Here is a 26,643-nt window from a genome sequence, read left to right as displayed (position 1 = left end):
TCCCTGCTCTCTGCACATCATAGCCCTGCTGGAATTTGTCATGTGGGATACACCAATCTTTACTTTTCATTCTCTTGTGGATATTTTAATTAATTTTGAGAGGTATGTTCCTTCCTACTAGACTATAAACTTATTTGGCTTCATAGTCACAAAGCATTAGCACAATGACTTATAAAGAGGAGATTATTGATAATATTGCACTTGGTATAAGGTAGCAAGAGATTTATACAAAACTATGAGGCAGTTGATTTGCTGCCGAATTTCTTTTTTTTTTTGATTCCTTTATTTATTTGAAAGTCAGAGTTACACAGAGAGAGGGAGAGACCGAGACAGGGAGAGGTCTTCCATCTGCTGGTTCACTTTCCAGTTGCTTGCAACAGCTGGGGCTGGGCCAGGCTGAAGCCAGGAGCATAGAACTGCATCCAGGTGTCCCATGTGGGTGACAGGGGCCCAAGGACTTGGACTATCTTCTGCTGCTTTCCCAGGCACATTAGTGGGGAGCTAGATTCGAAGCGGAACAGCTGGGAATCCAATGAGCACGCTGATGTGGGATGCCAGCATGATAGGCAGCAGCTTACCATGTTTTTCCACCTTGCCAGCACCAGTACCAAACTCTTACTGCCATAAACGAATGCTTTTTTTTCTGAAATTTTGATGAAGGAATAAGATGACTGATTTTCCAAACAAATAGTTGTTGTAAGATGTTCCCAGAATACTAAAACTGTGACAGAAGAATATGTCTCCCAGGATTTCCTTTTGTTGGCAGTGTGATAATAAGGGACTTGAAAATGCTCATGGGAAGTTGAAATTAAAAGGTAAATTTAGGGAGAGGCATTTGGTGGAGCAGTGACGTCGCTACTTGGGATGTTGCATCCCATATTGGAACACCTGGTTGAGTTCCAGCACCACTTCCGATTTTAGCTTCTAATAGGCATCCCAGGAGGCAGCGGATGATGAGACTCAGGTACTTTCGTACCTGAAATCCGTGTGGGAGCCCTGGGTTTGAGTACTGGGCTTCTAGTACTTTTCCAGTACTTGTACCTAGCCCACCCCTGGCTCTTGTGGGCATTTGGGGAGTGAGCTGGTGGATGTAAGATCTCCCTGGTAAAACCTCAGATGAAACACCTGGTATGCTTGGAGTAGCTGCGCCCTGCAGAGAAGTGAGGGGTTGACTGGGTCCCTTCTCTCTCCGTTGTATGTGTGGATAGTGTGGTGGTGATGCAGAAGTTGTGGACAGGGTTTTAATTTTTGAAGAGGGTGTGTTTTCTCTCCTGCTCAACAATATTTATTTATCTATGTTTTAAGATTTATTTATTTATTTGAGAGACAGAGTTGCAGACAGAGAGAGGGAGAGGCAGAGAGAGAGAGGTTTTCCATCTGCTGATTCACTCCAGATGGCTACAGTGGCCAGAGCTGGGCCTATTTGGAGCCAGGAGCCAGGAGCTTCTTCTGGGTTTCCCAAGTGAGTGCAGGGGCCTAAGCACGTAGGCCATCTTCCACTGCTTTCTCAAGCCATAGCAGAGAGCTGGATCTGAAGAGAAGCAGCTGGGACTCGAACCAGTGCTCATACGGGATGCCATCACCACAGGCAGAAGCACAAATCGCCATGCCACAGCTCTGGCCCCAACACAATTTAAATATTTTGGAAGATTTCAGTCATTTCTGTTCACATAACTTATTTATTTCCTTTGCTTTAAATTTTTTACTTTTTATTTGAGAGAGAAACAGAGAGGGAGAGACAGACAGAGCTTTGTTCCACTGATTCACCCTTCCCCTCCTAGGAAAAGGCTGAAGCTGGGAGCTGGGAACACAATCCAGATAGCCTATATTGACAGCAGGAACCCAATCACTTGGGCCAACACTGACACCTCCCAGGGTCTGCATTAGCTGGAGTCAGGAGCTAGGGCCAGGAATCAAACTCAAGTACTCCAATATGGGACAAAGGTATTTCAACTGCTAGGCTAGATACCTACCCTACTAGTTTATTTCTATGTTATTATTTTAGAGGAAAATATGTATGCACTTATACATAGCTAATTCTTGACTTTTCTTTGAAAATTATTTCATTGCAGCTTAACTTACACAGTGTCATCTGAAGTAATAATTAGGAAAGTTCTCATGTATTGTCAACTTTGATCTTGTAATGTGTGGCTTGTGTGACCTTGTTGGCTTTAGGAAAGATCTTAGAGGTTTTATATATTTTCATGAGATTTACACATTGTAATGGAATGTGCTATTTGTTGGGATTCTGTCTTTTCATCTTAAAAACATTAATACAAAGGCTACAGTTTCATAAATTACTGTTCAGATGAACCATTAGTGACATATCTCTCGGCTAGTGCAAACAATAAATTAGTTTTCTAATGTGTTTTGTTTGATTAGCCCAGAACCTAACAAACATTTTCCAAGAAGCTACCACCAAAGATGGAACACATATGTCCACACCCAGCCTGTACGTCCCTCATTTTGCACATTTCAGTACTGTCCATGCGTGGAAAAGGAAAACATTGTGTAACTGTACATTAACGGGGTTGGCGCTGTGGCTCAGAGGGTTAAAGCCCCAGCCTGCAGCACCAGCATCCCATGCGAGCATTGGTTCAAGTCCCGATTGCTCCATTTCTGATCTAGCTCCCTGCTAATGTGCCTGTGTAAAGCAGCAGAGGATGGTCCAAGTGCTTGGGCCCCTATACCCACATGGGGAACCCTGAAGAAGCTCCTGGCTTCTGGCTTCAGCCTGGCTCATTCCTGGCTGTTGCGACTGTTTGTGGTATAAACCAATGGATGGAAGCTCTCTCCTTGGTCTCTCCCCCTCTCTCTGTAACTTGGCCTTTCAAATAAATAAATCTTAAAAAATAACATGTGATAATATGTCACAGATAATTAAACTTTACTTGCTAGTAATATCAACAATCTGCTACTACCTAGCTAACTACCCTGTTTTCATTCGCTCAAATACAAACAAAAGGATCACATGGGACCAAAGTTCTGTTGGATGCTGGGAATATGAAGTCTTCAAAAAGTTCATGGAAAATGTGTATTTTGAGAAAAAAAAACATGCATTTTTTTGCAGCAAAATAAGCTTATATATATAAATATATACACATATATATAGACACACATTATGTATATATTTTTCACGAGTATTTCGGTTTATTTATTTGAGAGTGGCAGAGATATCTTTTATCTGCTGGTTCACTCCCCAAATGCCAGTAACAGCCAGGAATAGGTCAGGCACCAAGGTGGAGCCAACAACTCCATCTTTGTCATGCATGTGGGTGCAGAGACCCAAGTACTACCAGGTTAATAGGGAGCTCCGGAGGGGAGGAGCTGGACTGAAATTTACACTGATTTGGGAACCGGGCATCCCAAGCAAGGGCTTAACCTGCTTCACCACACCATCTCTGGCAACTTCTTGATGTCCCCTAGTGTAATATAATAAACCAGTTTATCTCCTGCTCTGGGATTTTACAACCCAGCTAAGACGCGATGACAGAAAAGCCATGGCCAGTGTTTTGAAGGAAAAGCGCAGGGTGCAGAGTTAATGGTCAATTACCTAGGTTCACCCTGTTTGTTTGTTTCTTTGTTTGGTCTAAAGATTGATTTATTTGAAAGGCAGAGCATCAGAAAGTGCAAAAGACACAGAGGCAGTTATTCCATTTGCTCGTTAAGCAGACAAATGCCCACAAACCGCCGGAGCCAGGAATCGAACAGGATCTCCCACGTGGGCCCAAGCATTTGGGCTATCATCTGCTGCCTCCCAGGAGGCACTGGCAAGAAGCCGGATGGGAAGCAGAGCACATGGGACTTGAACTCACACAGCTGTCCCAAGTCCACACCACCATGCCCCCACCCCGCCCCTGCTTTTAAATTTTTTTAATCACTTGAGCGAGCCAGCGAGAGAATGAATGATCTTCATTCCGGCAGGTTCACTTCCCCAATGCCCACGAAGGCCTGGCAGCCAAGAACTCCCCCCGGGCGTCCCCCAGACTCCGCCATCTTCGCGGCCGCACTCGCAGGAAGGGAGGCGGAAGCGGAGCCACAAGGACTCCAGTCCCGAGGAAGCCGAACCCCCTGCCCACGGCCAGGAGGAGCCGCAAACAGCCAAACGAGCGGGGTTCTCCGCGTCCGTCCGCGGGGACCCTCGGCCCAGCAGAGGGGGGCAGCGGCGCGGGCCGTGCGCGCAGGGCCGGGGTGGCGGCGCCCACCTCCCCAGAGAACAGAAAGGCGGGAAGGCGCGCGGAGCCGAGGTCGGGGCCGAGTGCGGCTCCCTGCGGGCCAGGCACTGGGGGGTCGGACGCCTCAGCGCGCGGCGGGCACGGAGCCGTCTCCTCAGCGCCCGGCCGTCACGTCCGGGGAGCCAGGGCGAGGGCTGACAGAACCCAACGGCTAGGGTCTTACAGCACTCGGGCGCCTCACGCGCGACGCTCCACACGGCTTCGCAGTGGCCGTCCACCTTCGCGCACGCAGCATTTCGGTACTCTCATCATTGTCGGCCACGGAGGCTGGGCAGCACCTCCCCGTCAGGAGCCAGAGCCGAGCGCGACGCCCGCCGGCGCCCGGCTCGCGCGCTCCCGGCCCGCGCGCGCGCCCCGGTGCCCCTCCGCGCGCGCGCGCCCGCCCCCGCCCCCCGCGGCCCGCGCGCCGCTCAGCTGACCCCGGGCGCCAGACGCCGCGGCTCCCGGCCCGCGAGCGCAGCTGCGGCGGCGGCGGCGGCGCGGGCCTCGCTCGGCCGAGCCCGCGGCGCCCCTCCCCCTCCGCGCCGGGATCCCGACGCGAGCGCGCGGGCCCGCGGCCGCTCCCCGGCGCCGAGCCAGGGGCCAGGCGGCGGCGGCGGCGAGGGGCGGCCGCGCGGCCATGGGCGCGCCGGCGCGGCCCTAGGGCGGGCGCGGAGAGCGCAGCCGGCGCGGCGGCCCCACAGCGAGCTGCGGCGGCCGGGATGAGCGGCGGCGGCGGCGGCGCGGCGCCCGGCCCGGGCTCCTCCCCGGCCGCCTGCCGCTTCGCGCACTACTTCGTGCTGTGTGGGATCGACGCGGACAGCGGGCTGGAGCCGGACGAGCTGGCGGGTAAGGCCGGGGCCGCGCGGGAGGCGGGGTGCGGACTGCAGACAAAGTCAGCGCCGCGGCGGCCGGCCGGGCGCTCGCTCGCTCGGCGGCGACTTAATGACATTGTTCGGTATTCCGCGTGCGGGGTGCGCGGCGGCGCCTCCCCGGCGCGGGGCCGTCAGTAACGGGCGGCCGGAGGGCATGGCCCGGCCTGGCCACGGTGCCCCGGACCCCCCGCCCGCCGCCCGGCCTTGTCCGGGGAGGGGGCGTCCGCAGGCGCTCGACCGCCCGCTGGGTGCGCGGGCGCGCGGGGGCGGCCGGCGGCTTGGACTTGGCCGTGCACCGGCCCCGGGTCACCTCTTGGCACCGCGGCGACCTGGCCGGGTCGCAGCCGCTGGCGGGGACCTTTGGACGCTCGGGACCCGGCTCGTCGCTTTGTTGGCTCTGCCGCCCGCGTCCCGGAGTCGGAGCGCTCGGAGCTGCGCGCCGCGTTGCTGCCGGGGTCTCCTGGAGGGGCTGGGGTCTCCCTCGGTGGCGTAGCGTGGGGCTGGCCGGGGGCCGGGGGATGCTGGAGGGCGAGGAGAGGCTCGGTGCGTTTCCCGTGCCTGTCTGCGGACCTACGTGGGGTCTGAGCTGGGTGTTTTCGGGAGGGTTAAATGGGTGAGACAGGTGACATCTAGCGCCTGAACTTTATCTGTGTCAGAAACACTTAGGTCATCGCCTTGCAGACCGGCTTCCTTTGGAGACAGCATTCCCTGCTGATTGCACCAATATGCATTTTTCGCTTTCTCTTTCTGGGGATTGAGGAAAATGTATTAAACACTAAACAATAGTAAATGCGACGGGTCAGCCCTCGGATACAGTACCCACCAATCCATGTCTTAGCCACGTGAATATCTTTATTAAGTTATCTTCGCAGCAAAACATATTCGACAAAAGCCGTAAATCTAGTTTTAGTCAAAATGTGGGTTTTTTGTTTTGTTTTGTTTTTGGAAAAGAGGGATAATGGAGTACCAGGATTTTCCTGTGTGCGTAATTATGTAATCATACTGTTTCCACTGAGATTTCATGTACATGTTAAGAATTTTTTTCTTTTTTTAGAAAAAATATGTGCAGAGGATTTAAAGAGATTGGTCTTGGTTTTGGTGAAGGTATTATTCTCCTAGGAGTCCTTTCTTCCTTACACATCCTGAGCGTGTGTGGTGCTGGGGTCACTTGGAAGCCTACTGTCAGTGGTGACGGGTAAAAGGAAGAAGCCTGGAGATTTTTTTCCCCCTTTTTGCCTACAGAAGCTAAAACAGCATTTTGTAAAATTGTTGACTGGGACTCTGGGCACATGCAGATGAGTTTAGCAAAACTGATTAGTAAAAAATTAAATGTTGATGCATTTTTAGAAGCAAACTATGGCTTCTCTTTTTTGCAACACTGTATAGAAGTGTGGACTGTTGGGATGTTGCTCCTCATTATACTTGGTGTTTTTAAGTAATAATGCGTTTTGCTTGATAATTTATCAGTATCGTTCTTTCCTTGGAGAGTTTTGAAAGCCTCTGTGTGTACACTGTGTTCTAGACATTGGGGCAGCTGTGAACAGAGCATCATGGAGCTTACATTTTAGTGTAAACAGACACTGGAAATGTACATTTTGCCAGATGTTAACAACTTCTATGAGAAAAAATAAAGCAGGGGAATGCCAGCAGCCTGGTGGGATGCTGGGGCTGTCATTTTAAATATCATACTAGGAGAAGGCCTTATGGAGAAGGAGACGTTTGAATCGAGCCCTGAAGCAGGCAGGGAAGATCACTGAGCGGATCCCCCTGAGGGACCAGCGCTGCAGGCAGGGCAAACAGCAGGTGCAGAGACCCTGAGCTGGGAGAGCACCTGGCACCAGCAAGGAGGCTGATGTGGCTGCAGCTGAGGGAAGGGGAGGGTAGAAGGTCGCGTCACAGAGAAAGGGTAGGTGGGAAGGCTTTTACTCTGAAATGGGAAGCAGCTGGCTGGTTTTGACGAGATCTGATGTATCTTCTAAAAAGACCCTTGGGCTGCCATGCTGCTCAGCCTACGTCAGAGGTGCGGGGAGAGCAGGCCGTTTGGAAGGCTATACATATTTGAGTGAGTCGTTGAAGGCTTGGTGAAGGCAGGAAGGAGGCAGAGGCTGCATCAATATTGCAGGTAGGTCTAATAAGACTTGCTGATGAATTGTGCGGATGTCAGTGTTGTTAACGTGGTGGCAGGCACTCAGAGAACATGACCAAAGGTGACTGCAGGATTTTGGACTTGAACAATTAATTATAAGCTCCTCTGTTTCCTGAAATAGGAGTTCAGTTTTGCTAGACTTCAAAATGGAAATGTCAGATAGTCAAGACATCGCTCGAGGGAGAAGTCCAGGCTGTACATGCAGATTTAAAGCCATGAAATTGGTGACTAAATGTAGCAGGAAAGAGAGGAGGCTCAAAGGTTGAGTTCTGGGGTGAGAGTGATGTGATCCTCATGCGAGAGGTGGAGAGATGAGGGGGACACAACCAGAGAGAGAAAGGAGTGTAGACATTGAGGAGAATATTCTCAGCGGTCTTCTTCAATGTTTCTGTGGAACTACATCTGGGGTCAGTATGCATTTGTGCCCATGTATTAGATCAGTTTCTGATGCTGTGACAGAGTACCTGAAGCTTGGTATGTTACAAAGAAGAGAGGTTTATTGAGGGATAATTCACATCCAAGTTCAGGTGACCCCATCAGTTCAGCCTGTGGTGAAGGCCTTGTGGCAAGATGGCATCACAATGGCAGGAGTGCTCACAAAAGCACACACCTAGTAGAGAAAGCCAGAGGACTTCAGGAGCTAGGCTTGCTTTTATTATTACTATTCTTTTTTTTTTTTAACTATCTATTTGAAAGTCAGAGTTAAACAGAGAGAAGGAGAGGCAGAGAGAGAAAGAGGTCTTCTATCTGATGGTTCACTCCCCAGTTGGCCTCAACCGCCAGAGCTGCACCGATCTGAAGCCAGGAGCTTCTTCCAGGTCTCCCATGGGGGTGCAGTGGCTGTAGGACTTAGGCCATCTTCTATTGCTTTCCCAGGTCATAGCAGAGAGCTGGATCACAAGTGGAGCAGCTGGGTCTTGAACCGGCGCCCATATGGGATACTGGCACTGCAAGCGGCGACAGCCTGCTATGCCACAGTGCCAGCCCCATTATTACTATTTTTTAAAACACTTTGCTTACTCTGGAACTACCCAGGATCCTTTGAGAACTGTGCATCCCTTCTGCAGGTGGGTCACTCCAGTGACCTAAGGATCTCTCCCCAGCCCCACCTTTCAAAGCTTCTCCACCTCTCAATGTCACCACATGGGGGACCAAGCTTCCAACATATGAACTTCTTGGGAGCCATGCTCAAACCACAGCACTCAGGCCAATTTTTCAGAATGCTGTTTCTGTTTTGCTGCCTTATTTCAAAGTTAATTATAGTTTCTATTTTGCTTTTTCTGGAACTGATCTATTTTTAACTCATTTTTTTTTTTAACAAGTTGTTACTCTGCTTGTAGAAGGTCTTAATGGACTTTTTCTATACATAAATTCTATCAATTGCTTTATAGACTTTTTCTTAACATGTGCATGTTCCTACAATTCATAATCTGCAGGTGGTGGTGCACTGAAATCAAATTAAGGATGCATACTGTATGGCCAAATAATAGATGCAGATTATCAAGGCTTAAGATGGATTTTAATTATTTATTCATTTTTAAATTCAGGTAGTTTTTTTTTTTTTACATTTTATTTACTTGAAAGAATGACATGAAGAGAGAGAGAAAGAGAATATCTTCCATCCCTCTGCCTCCTGGTTCACTCTTCAAAAGGCTGCAACAGCCAGGACTGAGCCAAGCCAAGGTCAGGAGCTAGAAATTCCATCTGTGTCTCTCATGTGGGATTCCGGCATCAGAAGTTGCAGTGTAACTTGCTGCATCTTAAAGCTCTCCCCTGTTTGTTTATTTATTACTATTTGAGGAAGAGAGAGGCAGACAAAGAGAGCTCCTATCTGCTGGTTCACTCTCCGATTTCTTGTGACCACCAAGGCTGGGTGAGTCTGAAGGCAGAACCAGGAACACAGTCAGGGTCTGCCATGTGGGTGGCAGGGACCCAACTCCTTGAGCCATCGTGGCTGTTGCCCAGGGTCCACATTAACAGGAGGCTGGGCCGGCGCCGTGGCTCAACAGGCTAATCCTCCGCCTTGCGGCGCCGGCACACCGGGTTCTAGTCCCGGTCGGGGCACCGATCCTGTCCCGGTTGCCCCTCTTCCAGGCCAGCTCTCTGCTGTGGCCAGGGAGTGCAGTGGAGGATGGCCCAAGTGTTTGGGCTCTGCACCCCATGGGAGACCAGGATAAGCACCTGGCTCCTGCCATCGGAACGGCGCGGTGCGCCGGCCGCAGCGCGCCAGCCGCGGCGGCCATTGGAGGGTGAACCAACGGCAAAAGGAAGACCTTTCTCTCTGTCTCTCTCTCACTGTCCACTCTGCCTGTCAAAAATAAAAAAATAAATAAATAAATAAAAAATAAAATAAAACAGGAGGCTGGAATCAGACCCTAGGACTCCATCCATTATGCAACACCGTGTCTTAATTGGCATCTTAGCTGCTAGACCAAAGGCCGGTTCCTCAGATGGGTTTTTAGATGCTCTTCTCAGCAAAATCCAGCTGTAACAATAGTGGAAAAGACTGTTATGATATCTAGTGTACTTAAATGGATCCCATAATAGTTTAAAGTAATTCAGAAATGGATGAATGAAAATATATTTAGAAATGGAGAACCTAATAATTTTACCAGGGCATAGTGATATGTTGATGTTACCTTTTTTTTTAAAATTAATTTATTTATTTGAAAGAGTTAGAGGCAGGGAGAGAGAGAGAGATATCTTCCATCCGCTGGATCACTCCCCCAGGAACTTCTTCCAGGTCTCCCTTGTGAGTTGCAGGGGCCCAAGCTCTTGGGTCATCTTCCACTGCTTTTCCTAGGCCGTTAGTAGGGAGGAGGATTGGAAGTGGAGCAGCCAGTACTCGAAGCTATGTCGCAGATAGCAGTCGCTATACCATAATGCTGGCCTCCTCCCCATTGTCTTCTCTCTACCCATCTTGGCTGTTGTGTTTCTACTCACAGTGTATTTCCAAGATGCACTTTGCTTACAAAAATGTCCTTTAAAAGTTAAAGTGCAAATGTTTAAATTTCCTTTAAATGTAAGTGAAAAGAAATTTTCAAAATTAGTTTCCTTATTTGATATAAAAGAAAGGAGGTTTATGAAATGGAAGTTAATCATGCAGTTAGTTGATGAAAAGGAAGGCAGACATAATTTAAAATTTTCTTTTATGACTCTCATTTCCTTTAAGACGTAGCTCTAGGAATATGGCTTAATTTATAGCAGTTAATCTTTAGGGCAATGGAAAAAATAAAGGCTGTCATTAGGCCTTCGTTTAAGTCACACAAATGTGCAAGCTCCCTAAGAGGAAAGGCACTCTTTCGTAGTGCACAGAATTTAATAAATGAAGGAGTGTAAGTTTACAAATAAGTCTGTCAAATGTATGATGACCAGAATATTTTTTTTAAACATTTATTTTATTTATTTGAAAGAGTTACAGCCGGTGCCGCGGCTCACTAGGCTAATCCTCCGCCTTGTGGCGCCGGCACACCGGGTTCTAATCCCGGTCGGGGCACCGATCCTGTCCCGGTTGCCCCTCTTCTAGGCCAGCTCTCTGCTGTGGCCAGGGAGGGCAGTGGAGGATGGCCCAAGTGCTTGGGCCCTGCACCCCATGGGAGACCAGGAGAAGCACCTGGCTCTTGCCATCGGATCAGCGCAGTGCGCCAGCCGCAGCGCACCTACCGCGGCGGCCATTGGAGGGTGAACCAACAGCGAAAGGAAGACCTTTCTCTCTGTCTCTCTCTCACTGTCCACTCTGCCTGTCAAAAAAAGAAAAAAAGAAAGAGTTACAGAGAGAGGTAGAGACACAGAGAGAGAGGTTTTCCATCTGGTGGTTCACTCCCCAGATGGCTGCAACGGTCAGAGCTGTGCCGATCCAAAGCCAGGAGCCAGGAGCTTCTCGCGGGTCTCCCACGTGGGTGCAGGGGCCCAGGGACTTGGGCCATCTTCTACTGCTTTCCCAGGCCACAGCAGAGAGCAGGATCAGAAGAGGAATAGCTGGGACTAGAACCAGCGCCCATATGGGATGCTGGTGCTTTAGGCCGGAGCTTTAACCTGCTGTGCCACAGTGCCGGCCCCAACCAGACTATTTTTAAAGTCTTCCCCTGCTAGTGTGGTTTCAGTCCTGCTAATTGCTGTTAAAGTCTAATGACTGAGATCTCTGCCACACGCCTTTGCGTAGACTTCTTCCTTGATGTCTTTAGCCATTTTTAGCTTGGATTGTTGGGTGTGGTTTCTCGGAGAGCTTAGAGGCAGTGGGGACCATGGTTCACATTCACATAGAAAATGTAGTTGAGACTCTCAGGGTATCATGGCATGCTAGTTCTGGGTGAGGCCTTGGACACAACTGCAGTGTAGTGGCCGGTGCCGCGGCTCACTAGGCTAATCCTCTGCCTGTGGCGCTGGCACCCCGGGTTCTAGTCCCGGTCGGGGTGCTGGATTCTGTCCTGATTGCTCCTCTTCCAGTCCAGCTCTCTGCTGGCCCCCCCGGGAAGGCAGTGGAGGATGGCCCAAGTGTTTGGGCCCTGCACTGCATGGGAGACCAGGAAGAAGCACCTGGCTCCTGGCTTCGGATTGGTGCAGCGCGCTGGCAGTAGCGGCCATTTGGGGGGTGAACCAACGGAGGGAAGACCTCTCTCTCTCTCTAACTCTGCCTGTCAAAAAACAATAAATAAAAAATAACTGCAGTGTAGTAACCATGGCAGAGAGATAAAAGGCCCCATCAGACTGTGTTTCACCAGCAGTGTTCCTGACGAGTGCCTGGTTGTTCTGATGCACTGTACCCCAGATTTATTTAATTTAAACTCAGAAAAAAGAAGAGTTGGACTTGAATTCAGCAAGCATTTCAGGCTGGCACCTTTTCCATACTGAATGTCATAGTCAAGACTGCCATCAGATATCTTTTAAAACAGTGGCCAAGGTATATACGTTTGTACATCTTGATCTGAACCACGGATGGCAGAGCCTTAGTTGGTAGCTGGTTGAACCCTTTGGCCCACGACCAGATCTGCAGAAGGAGTGTTACAAATTCAGCCTCCATTCTAATAAGGGCAGAGAAGATACGGGGTCCATTTGCTGTGGTAGAGTGACAACTGGACTTAAAAATCTACTGGAGGGGCAGGTGTTTGGTCGGCCCATTAAGGTGCCAGTTGGGATGTTTGAATTCCACATCAGTGTGTGTGGGTGTGATATCCAGCTCTGCTCCTGTTTCCAGCTAGTGCAGACCCTGAGTGACAGTTGGTGATTCCTCAAGTAGTTGGGTTCCTGGTTCCCACCTCTCATTTTGGGCCCAGTCCAGCTCCAGCTGTTGTGGCCATTTATGGAGTAAACCAGAGGGGCCGGTGCTGTGGCGTAGTGGGTAAAGCCACCATCTGCAGTGCCAGCATCCCATATGGGTGCCGATTCAAGTCCTGGCTGCTTCACTTCTGATCCAGCTCTCTGCTATGGCCTGGGAAAGCAATAGAAGATGGCCCAAGCCCTTGGGCCCCTGTACCCACGTGGGAGACCCAGAGGAGGCTCCTGGCTTTGGATCAGTGCAGTTCCAGCCATTGCAGCCAACTGGGTAGTGAACCAGCGGATGGAAGACCTCTCTCTCTCTCTGCCTCTGACTTTGAAATAAATAAATCTTTAAAAAAACAAACAAACAAACAAACAAACAAAACGGAATAAACCAGTACTGTGTTACTTGGCCTGCTAAATAAAGAAAAAAGTTTTTTTTTTTTTTTTTCAACATTTGTTATTTGAAAGGTAGAGTGACAGACATAGGGGGAAATAGACACAGGGTGCTTCCATCTGCTGGTTCATTCCCTGAATGACTGTGACACCCAGAGCGGGGCCAGGTCATAACCAGCAGCTTGGGACTTTATCTGCTTCTCCGACTTGGGTGGCAGGAGCCCAAGTACTTACCATCTTCTGTTGGCTCAGAAGCAAAGGTGCTGGGACTCCGACTGACCTGTGCTCTTATTTGTGATGCTGGCCTTGCAGGTAGTAGTTTAACTTACTGAGCTACAACACTGGCTGCAAAGAAAGATAAACTTTTAAAAATGTACTCAAAATACAGTGAAGTTGGCCCTAGTAGTGAATGCAACAAAATCCCGTGTGATAACCCCAGGCTCAGACATAGGCTGTACATTGTTAGCACAGGACACACCAGCATAGAGAACTAGACCAGAGCAGGAGGAGGTAGGCTCGTGTCTATGGGGGAGGATAAAAAGGTACGAAGAAGGGAAAGAAAAGGGAACCAGCAGAAAGAAAAAGACTGTAGGGGTGTGAGTTCTGTCTGCTACTGAGGTGGTAGACAAACTTCTGGAATTCACGAACACATCCTTTTGCTAGTGTTTCCACTGCCATCACAGTCTTCTTGAGATGAAAGTAAACATCTGAAAAAAAAAAATTTCGAACACAGTGCATTGTTTTAATTTCTGTGACCCTCCAGACAGAAGAAGACCTGCTCCTCTCCTGCAGTTTGCTGGAGGGTAGGGACAGTTTTTCTGCAAGGATCTTTAGGAAACACAGGCTATGCAGATCCTTACAGTTTTGTTTAATGATGACGTAACTTTTAGATTTGATATAGCCATAACTAACAGTAGCATTTTGGACGAATCATATTTAATGGTAAATGTTTTCCAGTGTGCTAGCTGGTGGAATGTATAGGTGACAGTATTGACAATGAAACTAATAACAAGCTAACACGTTTACACAGTGCTTTCCATTTGCGAGGCGCTATGATAAATGCTCTACAGTTATTCTTTCACTTAACCCTATCAGCAGTCTTGGGAGACAGGTTCTGTTTTCTCTGTTTCACAGATGAGGAAACAGACCAAAAGGCGTGGTACTTCAGTCGGGTTCATGTAGCGCGTGAGAGACCTGGGTTGCAGTCTGTCAGTCCTAATTCATCCATACCGACAACCACTACATTTGCTGCCCCTGAGTAGCATAAGCTGCTGTGAAATACCAGCGTGCAGTTCCCAGGGGGTAACCTGATGGTCAGATGAGATGATCTTTTAACGCCTCTCAGCTAAAGATGTTAAGAGGAATACTACTGGCCTCTTGAGTGCATGTATTCCTGTATTCCTTCCTTCCTTCATTGGAAAATTAGAAAAGAATTAGTAAAGTATGTATTTGGTCTTCCTTTCTTTTTCTCTTTCTCTCTCTCTCTCTTTCTTTCTTTCTTTTCTTATTTATTTATTTATGCAAGAGGTAGAGCTACAGAGAGAGAGAAAAGGTCTTCCATTCATTGGTTGACTCTCCAAATGGCCCTAACGGCAGGAGCCAGGCCAGTCTGAAGCCAGCAGCCTGGAGTTTCTTCCGGGTCTCCCATGTGGGTGCAGGGGCCCAAGCACATTGGTCATCTTCCACCATTTTTCCAGGCCATAAGCAGATAGCTGGATCAGAAGAGGAGCAGCTGGGGTACGAACCAGTGCCTGTATGGGATGCTGGTTCCACAGCAAAGGCTCAGCCTGCTACGCCACAGCGCCAGTTCCTCCTTCTGTTTTTTAATTAGTGGATGTTAATAAAGATGTTATTATATTCAGGGATTTGAAAAACTTCATGGAAAATGAGTATTGTGATAAAACTTTTTCAAGTGCTGTTTTAGAAATGAAAGGCTTTTATTATGCAAATAAAATATCACTTTGAACTTTAAAAATCTTTTTGCTTTTCTTACTGGGTTTTATTATTTATCATTTTTAGCATAAATTCTTGTCCTGTGCCCGTTTTTGGTTTTTAAAGGGAGTGTGGGATTGCTGTGAAGTTGCGGTGGGCAGGGCAGTAAGCGCAGGCAGGCAGGTTAGAAGCTAGTCTGTCCCTTAGGACAGTGGTAGGCATCATCGAAGTTCTTATCTGTCTTGAAAGGAGAAAAGTAAGATGAACCTCTGGGACTTGAAATTGGTGTTGAGTTTAAAAAAAACTAACAAAACCTCTAAATCGGCCTTGAAAAGAAATGACGTCTCAGTGCTGTAGGATGTGAGTACTGATACATCCTACATATTCCACAGGCAGTCTGGGTGAGTAGTCAAAATGTCAGCCACAGCAAAGGGGACGAATCTGTTATTCTGTGTAGTTCCCGTTACAGGCAAGCTACAATTTTTAATAAACTCCCTGAAATGTTAATATTGATCCATGGCCTCCTTCCCCCAAAATTATAACCTTCATGGACTCTTAGGGACCCAGGGACCCCGTGTCTGAAATCTCCAGATTATTGTTAGATTAGAAAATCTATATATAGTGTGAAAGGTACTGCCAGTTCTCCACAAAATAGGAAAGCATTCACGTAATTTTTTTCTACTTGAAGTGGCTTCCTTTGTGTTAGCTTAAGGTTCAAGCCCTTTACCCCGCTTTACAGAGCTCTTCGTGGTGGTTTCTGCTTCCCTTTCCAGTGTTCTGAGTGGACTGCCCTCTCCAGCTGTATGGATTTTCTTGCAGGTCCTTCTTGTGTCACAGCCTGTTAACTTCAGTTCTTTCCGTGCAGTCCTCTTCCCAAGGGCTGGCATTTTCCATCAGAAATACACTGTAGGACACATTTGGAATTTAAAAATTTTCCAGCAACTACGTTACAAGGTAAAAGGAAATGGATGATACTGATTTTAGTGATGCCTTTTATTTAACCGAACATATTTGGAATATTTCAACATATAATCAAAACCAATGAATTTTTAAAAAGATTTTATTTATTTATTTGAGAGGTAGGGTTACAGATAGAGAGGAGGAGGCAGAGAGAAAGGTCTCCTATCCACTAGTTCACTCCCCAAATAGCTACCACTGCCAGAGCTGTGCTGATCTGAAGCCGGGAGCCAGGAGCTTCTTCCTGGTCTCCCACGTGGGTGCAGGGGCCTAAGCACTTTGCCCATCCTTTACTGCTTTCCCAGGCCACAGCAGAGAGCTGGATCAGAAGAGGAACAGCTGGAACAGGAATTGGCACCTTCGTGGGATGCCAGCACCCAGGTGAAGGCTTAGCCTGCTATGCCACAGTGCTAGCCCACTAATGAATTTCTTATGTTTTTTTTTTTTTTCTTACTAAATCTTGAAAAATCTCCTGTGCATTTTACAGGTATAACTTGTGTCAGTTTAGACAAGGCACATTTCAAGTGTTCAGGGGCCATGTGTCAATAGGGCAGCCCTGTTGGACGGTATAGCCCTTAGTTGTTGCAGGAATGAGTTCCCTCCTTGTCCAGTCTCTGCACAAGTGCCACCTCCCCAGAGTGGCCTCTCTGGTTATACTCCACCCCTCCCCCCTTTTGCCTGTCACTTGTTAGTCACCCCACTTTGTTTCCCTTATAACACCTACTAGTACTTGGCAATATATTTTAAATCACTTGTTTACTTTTTAATGTTAGTTGTCTCCATTATATTGTTGGCTCCTAGAGAGTAGTACCATTGTCTTTCTTGTTTATCAGTATACACCCAGTGACTGAAATAGTGCCTGGCACAAAATAGGGACTCAAACAGATTGTTTGAATAAAGGAATAAAATGATTTGATCTGGACAGAAGTAAAACTTTTCCTTTTCATGCTAGCAATAAAAGCTGGTATATTTGATTCATATGTGGGTTTTTTTTTTTTTTTACTTTTTGACAGGCAGAGTGGACAGTGAGAGAGAGAGACAGAGAGAAAGGTCTTCCTTTTGCCGTTGGTTCACCCTCCAATGGCCGCCGCGGCTGGCGCGCTGCGGCCTGCGCACCACGCTGTTCCGATGGCAGGAGCCAGGCACTTATCCTGGTCTCCCATGGGGTGCAGAGCCCAAACACTTGGGCCATCCTCCACTGCACTCCCTGGCCACAGCAGAAAGCTGGCCTGGAAGAGGGGCAACCGGGACAGGATCGGTGCCCCGACCGGGACTAGAACCCGGTGTGCCGGCGCCGCAAGGCGGAGGATTAGCCTGTTGAGCCACGGCGCCGGCAATATGTGGGTTTTTTAAGCCCTAAATTGAGAGCTTTTCCTGTTTTTTTAAAGATTTTATTTATTTATTTGAGAGCTAGAATTAGGAAGAGAGATTTCACTCCCCAAATGGCTACAGTAGCCAGTGCTGGGCCAATCTGGAGCTTGGAGCCAGGAGCCAGGAGCTTCTTCCAGGTCTCCTATGTGGGTGCAGGGGCCAAGGACTTGGGCCATCTTTCACTGCTTTCCTAGGCCAAAACAGAGAGCTGGATCAGAAGAAGAGCAGCCGGGATAGGAACCGGCGCCTATATGGGATGTCAGCACTGTAGGCAGAGACTTAACCTACTATGCCACAGTGCCAGCCCCCTACTCTCTGCTTATATGAGATACATTTTTTATTGATTGTCTGGTTTAAGAGGCAGACAGACAAAGACAGACAACAAGAACCCCAGTCGGCTGACTCCCCAGATATGCAGAGTGGCTGGAACTGGGACAAGTTAAAGCCAAAAGCCAGGTGTAGGCTTAGCCTACTGTACCACAGTGCTGGCCCCAATAAATGAATCTTTAAAAAACAAATATTACCCTTTTCCTCTCCTCTTGAAATAAGTTATGACTAACCCTTTTTATCAGCTGTGTGCAAACCAGCATGCAGATACCAGCAAAGATTTTATTTTTTTAAATGAATTCTTTTTTTTTTTTTTTGACAGGCAGAGTGGACAGTGAGAGAGAGAGACAGAGAGGAAGGTCTTCCTTTTTGCCGTTGGTTTACCCTCCAATGGCCGCTGGGGCCGGCACATCGTGCTGATCCGAAGCCAGGAGCCAGGCGCTTCTCCCGGTCTCCCATGCGGGTGCAGGGCCCAAGGACTTGGGCCATCCTCCGCTGCCTTCCCGGGCCATAGCAGAGAGCTGGCCTGGAAGAGGGGCAACCGGGATAGAATCCAGCGCCCTGACCAGGACTAGAACCCGGTGTGCCGGCGCCGCAAGGTGGAGGATTAGCCTGTTAAGCCACGGGACCGGCCCACACCTCGTGTTTTTTTAAAAAGAAGATTATTTATTTGAAAGGCAGAGTTACATTGTGTGTGTGTGAGAGAGAATTCTCCCATCCACTGGTTCACTTCCCAAATGGCTGTAATAGACAGGAATGGACCAGGCGGAATCCAGGAGCCAGGAGCTCCATTCTGGTCTCCCACCTAGGTGCAGGGGCCAAGCACTTGGGCCATTTTCTGCTGCTTTCCCAGGCACACCAGTAGAGTGCTGGATTGGAAATGGAGCAGCCCGGACTCAAACCAGAGCCCACATGGAATGTGGCTGTTACAGGCGGCAGCTTAACCAGCTGTGCCACCACGCTGGCCCCCCCTCATTTTTTAAGCCAACAGTATGTCTTAATTGTTTATGAATGAGGACCACGTGATGAGCAGCAGGTAACTGGTGAGTGGTGTTCGTGGAACCTCAGTGAGTGGTTGTATTGAAGAGCAGCTTCAGTTGTGGTTTTAGAGGAATATCGTAGGAAATTCCTTCTTCACAGGCACCCACATCACCTTTGGACATGGTCAGGTAGAACCTTGCTTTTTGTTTCTATAAAGTTTAGCTCTTTATATTTTTCCCATTTATACTTTATTGTGCTTTGTAGTATGTTCTGTTCTGCCTAAGGCTTGACTTTTTAGGAGAGTGCCATATAACGTTTTCCTCCCCAGAGAATCCAGAAGTTTTCGGCACAAGACTAATTTCTGTTTGCTTTTCAAGCAAAGTGCTAGTCCTTACTCCTAGGTAAGGATTGAGAATTCCAGGCATGAAGAGTGGAAGTATCTGCCATGCTGCTTAGGTGACACATCATGAAGATAAAAGGGCACTTGGTCCTCTCTCAAAATCACATGACTTCTGCTGACTGTATTCTTGATTAACTATTGTGACTTCTTTTTTTAACCAACATGGGCTTTCTGAGTTATCTTTTACTTTTCTGGTATAAACTTGTGTACATTACCGATCACTGGTTCAAAATGCTAATTTTGAAATAATGCTTCCTTTAAATGAGTGCATTTATTAATTCAGAAGTAACCCCAGGAAATCTCCTGTACACCTTGAAGCTGTGAACACAGCTGACATTTAGTTATCAGGGATGAATTGTGCTTGGTGATTTGTAAATGTCATATTTAATTCTCACAGTAACTGGAAGGCATTACTTCTCTGGTTTTATGGATGAGGAGGCTGAGGTTCGGTGACTTGTTGCTCAAAGTCAGAGAGACAGAAAAGGCCAAGCTGGGCTTCCATCCCAAGGGCTGGCTCCCAAGTGGCTCTTTTCCACTAGGTCCTGCTGTCCTTAACTGCTGGGTGGTGGCACATTTATGGCCCTGCCATATATGAGCTGGACCACAGGTCATTATTACTAACAGTAGTAAACATACCAAGGCTGCAGATGATATCCATTTTAAAATAAGCACATTAGAGTCAAGGTCTTAGCTCTCATGATGTCATTTTCACTTGGTTCCTTTCATGTGTTATTGGATGGAACCAGCCTCATTTGCAGCATCACATTAACTGGGTATCAGTCATACATGGTGGGAACCACAGCCCCCTTTTTTGATGCTTCTACTCAGTTGCTGTTAATGAGCTGGGAATGGTTTCCACATATTTGTGAAGCCTTTTAGAAATGTCACTTCACTGCATGTGGCCAGCGCTGTGGTGCAGCAGGTTAAAGCCCTGGCCAGAAGTGCCAGCATCCCATATGGGTGCTGGTTCTAGTCCCCACTGCTCCTTTTCCGATCCAGCTCTCTTCTATGGCCTGGGATAGCAGCAGAAGATGGCCCAAAGTCCTTGGGCCCCTGCATCCACATGGGAGACCCAGAAGAAGCTCCTGGCTTCGGATTGGCGCAGCTCCAGCCATTGCTGCCATCTGGGGAGTGAACCAGCAGGTGGAAGACCTCTCTCTCTGTCTCTACCTCTCTGTAACTCTTTCAAATAAATAAAAAATCAATCTTTTAAAAAAAGAAATATCACTGCCAGAGTAGTCTGCTTCTCTGTTCTCTAGACTTTTCAGGTATTTTGTTCACTGTATGAAGAAACCCACAAGGAAGTATTTCTCAGTGCCTGCACTGATCTGGAGTTCTAGATGCCTCTCAGTTGTAAAACGTGACAGTGTTCACTGAGGGCTTTTAAGAGTTAAGGAATGTAGTAAAAAAGGAGATGGGTTCTAGTTTTTTAGGGTTGAAGAATCTTTTTTTTTTTTAAAGATTTCTTTATTTCTTATTTATTTGGAAGAGCTACTGAGAGAGAGGAGAGGCACAGAGAGATCTTCCATCTGCTGGTTCACTCCCCTAATGGCCACAACAGCTGGAGCTGATCCAGTCTGAAGCCGGGAGCCAGGAGTTTATTCTGGGTTTCTAATGTGGGTGCAGGGACCCAAGCACTTGGGCATCTTCTGCTGCTTTCCCAGGCACGTTGGCAGGGAGCTGGATTGGAAGTGGAGCAGCCGGGACGTGAACCTGCGCACAGATGGGATGCTGGCGCTGCAGATAGAGGCTTTACCCACTGTGGCGCCCTGATGGCCTCGGGTTGCGGAATCTTTTAAGTTTAATCCTGCTCTGAGGAGTATAGTGCTGGATCCTTAAATAGAGCTTTTGGGCCTTTGGATTTTTAAACTGTGAAGGTCATTTTAACAGATTGCTTTCCAGTAGTTTATTTTCTAAATACCAGAGGCCTTTTGGTGAAAATACACCTATTTTGCATTATTTTCTCCCGCCTATGCCTGGAGCATCCTGGTTTCTGCTCTAAATACCGTGCTGTCTCACCGCCCTCTTCTTCCTTCTTCTTGATACAGAACACAGGAAGGCACCCTCTGGTTTGGCGGCACACTGAGGCCCAAGGCGGAGCTATTCAGCGGGTTTCTGGTGTCTCAGCTCCTCAGCTCCTCAATGCAGCTTGGCACCAGATTGCCCATAGACCAGGCTTTTGCTCTTTCTTTTCCCAAATCCCTTCTTCAAAGGTCACTCTTACTTTTACCTTTGTCCTCATGAAGCCGCCTCCTGTTGCTATCTTATGTGTAGAAACCTGTAAAAGAAGAAGTCTCTAGGCATAAGTTTTCTGTGTTGTTAAAACCTCCTTGTGAAGACAGTCGCACATCTTTCTCGGTCCCCTTCATCGCCAGTAGAAATAGGGAGCTTCTTGGGCCCTAATTCTTTGTTTCTAGTATCACTTCAGTTTCTTTCCTTTTCTTTCTCTGTCTGAAGGGAAAATAGGCACCATCCACTAGACCAGCAGAGTTCTTCCTCTATGTTACATTCATGTCTATTTTATTTATTTATCTTTTTGTAATAGATTGAAAGAGCAAAGAGTGATTGTTTGCCCTAGGGGAGACAAATGCAGGCATCCTAGCCCCTGGTGTCATCACCGGAGCACGTGGAAGTCCTGCCTGTCATGAGAACTGGCACTGGCAGGTCAGCTGGAATTTCCTGGGAATGAGATAGAGGCTCGGGTAAGAAGAGCTGGGGCCTCTTGCAGTTTAAATTAGCTTGTGATTGGTTCACCTGGAGGACCACAGTGTTGTGTTTTATTTTCTCTACTAATTTGTCTTCATTGTAAGTTTAACCCTAACCTTTAAGGAAATTTAAATGGCTGGAGTAACAAGATAACAGAATGATTAAAAATGTTTCCCATTTCTTGTCTCAAGTATTCTATTTCTTAATAAATAAACTTTTGTGTGGGTTTCAAAATATTCTGGCTCAGCTCCAGGAAATGAGCTTTTGTACTCAACCTCGTTTGTCTTGTGCCACTGTTCGTTAGAACAATGACTCTGATTTCACAGTTTATTAAAACACAAGCATTGTTTGGTTGTTCTCACTCCTGTGGGGCAGTGCTTGTTTTTTCTCCGGCTGCACAAGCTACAAACTGAATTTAATTAAATATACGAAAGCGGTGTGTACCAGCATGTAAAATTGGCAGTGAGGCCTGCCGGTGGGTTACTGTTATCACTGGTCCCTGGAGGCAGGCCCTGGGGGAGAGAATGAAAGTAACTAGAAGGAGGTTGGGTGCTGGTAGAAACAAACAGTATACCTGTTATTCCAAAATCCTCGTTTTCTGGTCTTACTGCTATCTTGTTAACTTGTCTTCCACTGGAACACAGAATTCATGGTTAGAGTATAAGCAGTGCTACCAAGAAATCCTCACCAGTACCCAGGATCCCATAGCCCCCACAGGTTGAGCTGCCCACTGGAGAGCCATAGAGTCATTCTGTACAGTCTTCTGCACAAATGTTGGTCTTGCTTACTGAAATTGTAACAAAATTACATTCAGTCTTTCCTGCTGTGAAATCTCTAAGTAACAGTAAAAATTATGCTTTTTCTAGTGTGGACATAGGCCCCAAAGTAGACATGCCTTGTGAAGTCATTACAGGCAGGGTCTTGATGTTGACATGTGTGCACATCAGTATTTATTTCTGTATTGTATAGATCAGGTAATAGCTTTTATCTGAAAATCAGTCTCTGAGGGACAACTAAAGCACTGTCAGACTTGTGTGAGATTGCTGCTTTTCAAATGAAGGAAAAAGAACTTCTTACATTCCCTGCTCTTAAAAGTAAATTCTTTCGCCATATTCGGATTTGCCTGAGACTTACAGGATGTGTTAGTAAACACAGTTCAGTGTTTTTGAGGGTCTGTGGGATAATGAGATACAGTCTTCTCTCAGGTGTGGCAACTCTTTCGCACCCTGTTCCCTGAACTCTGCCTTTTGACCCTGCTGCTTTGTGATGAGATTATAGACTGAGCTTTTTTGGGGGTCTGCTCAGGTTTCCTTACACAGCAACATAAAGCTTTTAGCTCCTTAAAAGATACTCTTGGAATTGAACAGAACACTCCCATTTAATTTTGGACAAGAGTTTTACAAATTTTTTTCTTTGAAAAGTTTTTCCTTAATACTTTCCCGTCCAAAGTGTCTGTGTAATTATATATTCTAATAGTAACTAACTTATTTGGTATTTTTTTCTTTAGAGCAAAATGTTCGTGAAAGATTTCCTGAAGTGCAGTTGGTTGTTTAGGGAAAGGCTAGCGATTAGAGTCTTCCAGGAAAAGGGAGTCTAAGAGCGACTCTGCTGGTTGGTTGCTCACTGTTGTGTCTTTAGGTCTCAGAGGTTAAATCTGAATTCAGAGAGTACCACACATGAGCAGCAGATTGAACATTTATAAAGGCAGCTGGCACTTTAATTTTCTTACAGTAAATAAGATTGATACTTTTAGATGCCTTATCGGATTGCAAAAATAGAGAATGAGAAAAAGATGGAGTTTTTGTTAATATCTCACCTAGGAGTTTTTTGAAAGTAAAATTAGTAACAAAATAAGGATTTGTGGATTTTCTGTGTATTTAATTTTTGTTCTGCATCTTATCTTCCAAGTTTATCTGGAAAACCAGGTATTCGCTATTTCAGACAAATTTTTTTTTTAAGTTTTATTTTTATTTATTTGAAATGCAGAGGGACAGAGAAGGAGGGAGAAGAGACAGAGAGGGAAAGATATCCTCTGCCTGCTCATCAGCTTCAGGTGATTGCAGTCAGGGGCTGGACCAAGCTGATGTTGGGAGCCCAGGACTCCATCCAAGCCTCCCACATGTGTGATGGGGCCCAGGTACTGGGCCATCTTCTGCTGCTTTCCCAGGTGCATCAGCAGGGACCTGGATGAGAAGTGGACCAGCTGGGACTCAAACTCTCAGTTTTGATACGGAATGCCAGCGTTGTAGAAGCAACTTAATCCCCTTTACCACAGAGCTGGCCCGTTTCAGACATAGTTTTTTTTTTAAAGATTTATTTTATTTATTTGAAAAGTAGAATGACGGAGAGACAGAGAGCTCTTCTATCCACTGGTTCACTCCCAAAATGGCTGCAGCAGCTGGAACTCCATCCTGGTCTCCCATGTGGATAGGGCATTAGCGGGGAGCTGGATTGGAATCAGAGCAGCTGGGACCCAGCTGTTGTTACCAAATGGTGTGCCGGTGGTGGTTTTACCCACTGTGCCACATTGCCAGCCCCTGTTTCAGAAATTTTCATGACTTCCTGAGGGATGTCTGCTTCACGAAACATCAGAAAGATTTATAATAATGAAGCCTTAGAGTCCGATTTACATGGTGTTTTTTTCCTATTGAATATTTCACCAGGAATGAGGATAAATAAAATAATTGGTTTGAAATAATAGAGGCAGTGTTTGCTTTGTTTTTTAAAAAAATGGTACCTGGGATTGAGGCCCAGTTACACTTCCAGTCCAACTTCCTCCTGTGAATGTGTTTGGGAGCAGCAAATGATAACTCAAATACTGGGGTCCTCACCACCCAGATGGGAGATGGGGTTAAAGTTCCAGACAACTTGCTTCTGCCTAGCCCCCCCCGCGCGCGCAGCCCAGCTGTTGATAACATTTGGGGAATAAACCAGTGGATGGAAAACTTTTATCTGGTTCTCCCTCTCTGTCATTCTGCCTTTCAGATAAATCAATCTTTTAAAAGTAATGGTAGCTTTTATGTTATAAAAATAACATATGCTCAGTTTTAAAAACTGAAGGCTATGGAATTACATTAGAGAAAATAATGACAATTTATTCCACAGGAGCAGAGTGTAAAATAAAAATAGCAGTTCTGATTTCTGATTACTAACTAGAAGCCAGAGTGACTGTTCTATTGTGGTTAAGTAAGCTGAGCAATCGTATGAGAAACCCAGTAAGGTGTTTTTGTTTTTGTTTGGTCCAGGTCATTGGCATTAATTTAGTGTGTGTCCAGAGACCTCAGAAAGTAAGTGTTGATTGAGAGAGCAAATGGATAAATAAAAAGGGGTTGTTTGCAGGGTTTACTTTGATAGAAAATAAATCCTTAGTACTTGAAACACATTTTTTTTTAACTAAAATATTCTACACTATCAATAATTGAAGTGAAATGGGAAAATAGCTTTGACTCTCGGGAGCTAATGTTATAAGTAACCTACTTTCTAACCTTTTTCTGTTATGGAAGAGAAGAGAAAAACACTAGGGACAGATGACATGGGAAGACAGGAAGAGGCCAGGAAGCAGAATGAGCCCTTGATTCCCATCTTGCTAGAAATCCAGTTTACTTGTCACATGGCAGAAGGCAGTCTGTTTACGTGGTGTAAGAAACCTCTGATGGAAAATTGGGGTGTCTCCTGCAGGTGGCTGGGAGAGAATATTTTAGGGATGTTGGGTCCCGGAGCAGCAGCAGATCTGAGCTGTCTCTCACAGCTCCCTCCTGGCTGTCAGTCAGGGGAGTGTAAACATTTGTGATCACTGTTGACTGTGGCCCGAGAACAGGGGGAGTGCCTGCAGTTTGCCTTTCCGTGTAGCAGCATAATGAGTACAGGGACAATCTTCTGATTGTCTCGCTGTGTTGTGGCTGTGGGTGCTTTAAAAATTCCCAGGCCAGGTTGCTGAAAGGAAGTTAAGATTTTTTTTTTTTTTTTTTTTTTACAGGCAGAGTTAGTGAGAGAGAGAGAGACAGAGGGAAAGGTCTTCCTTCCGTTGGTTCACCCCCAAATGGCCACTATGGCTGGTGCGCTGCGCCGAGATCCAAAGCCAGGAGACAGGTGCTTCCCCCTGGTCTCCCATGCGGGTGCAGGGCCCAAGCACTTGGGCCATCCTCCACTGCACTCCCGGGCCACAGCAGAGAGCTGGCCTGGAAGAGGAGCAACTGGGACAGAATCTGGCGCCCCGACTGGGACTAGAACCCGGAGTGCCGGCGCCACAGGCGGAGGATTAGCCAGGTGAGCCGTGGCGCCGACCCCCCTTTTGATTTTTTTAATTCTATTTTAGGATGAGTTGAAGCAAGGTGAGTTTTTTTTTTTTTTTAACTTTTTTTTTTTTTTTTTAAATGGCAGAGTTATCGAGAGAGGGAGAGACAGAGAGAAAAGTATTTCATTCCCTGGTTCACTTTCCAAATAGCCGCTACAGACAGGCTGGGCCAAGCCAAAACCAGAACCCAGATGCTTCTTCCAGGTCTTCTTCCACATGGGTACAGGGGCCCAAGGACTTGGGCCATCCTCTGCTGCTTTTCCAGGCCGTTAGCAGGGAGCTGGATTGGAAATGGAGCAGCTGGGACTCAAATCCTGGCACCCATATGGTATGCCAGTGTCGTAGGTGGCGACTTTATCCACTGCGTCATGCCAGCTGCTCATGGTGCGTTTTGGTTGTTCCTAAGTACTGTGACCGGCAGTGGTTCTTTAAAAATCTATTGGATGATACAAAACAGTCAATAAAGACAAAATAGGAAGTAGGTGGCAGATGGAAGAGAAGAGGGGTCTGTGCATGCCCTAGTCTAAAGGCTCCCTGTTTTGTTCCCAGAGCCAGCTCTCCTCATGTATGCCACACATTTGAATGCCCTGTGTGACTAGCCTAATTCAAGCATTTGGTAAAATGGGAGATGATCTGGGAAGAAAGCTTGTGGGTCAGAGGGGACCTCGAAATAAAGGCATTTTCCTGGTTCATACAATTTAAAGTTTGGAGGGTGGTGTGGTGTGTTCAGGTGTAATTTTAAAATTTTTATTTCTTGTATTTCCTTGAGAGATCAGACAGAAAGAGTT

General features: G+C 47.0%; 1 protein-coding gene across 1 annotated transcript in view; it reads left to right on the top strand.

The window, feature by feature from the left end:
* The first annotated feature begins 4,936 nt into the window (after positions 1 to 4,936).
* Positions 4,937 to 26,643, top strand: part of DENND5B (DENN domain containing 5B) — a 206,569-nt gene continuing 184,862 nt past the window's right edge. The window contains exon 1 of the mRNA XM_062195035.1: positions 4,937 to 5,063. Coding sequence (XP_062051019.1) covers positions 4,937 to 5,063 — 127 coding nt within the window. The remainder of the gene's footprint in view (positions 5,064 to 26,643) is intronic.

The sequence above is a fragment of the Lepus europaeus genome, chromosome 6 (assembly GCF_033115175.1).
Source record: "Lepus europaeus isolate LE1 chromosome 6, mLepTim1.pri, whole genome shotgun sequence".
Taxonomy (NCBI): Eukaryota; Metazoa; Chordata; class Mammalia; order Lagomorpha; family Leporidae; genus Lepus; species Lepus europaeus.
This window is presented reverse-complemented; position numbering and strand designations above follow the sequence as displayed.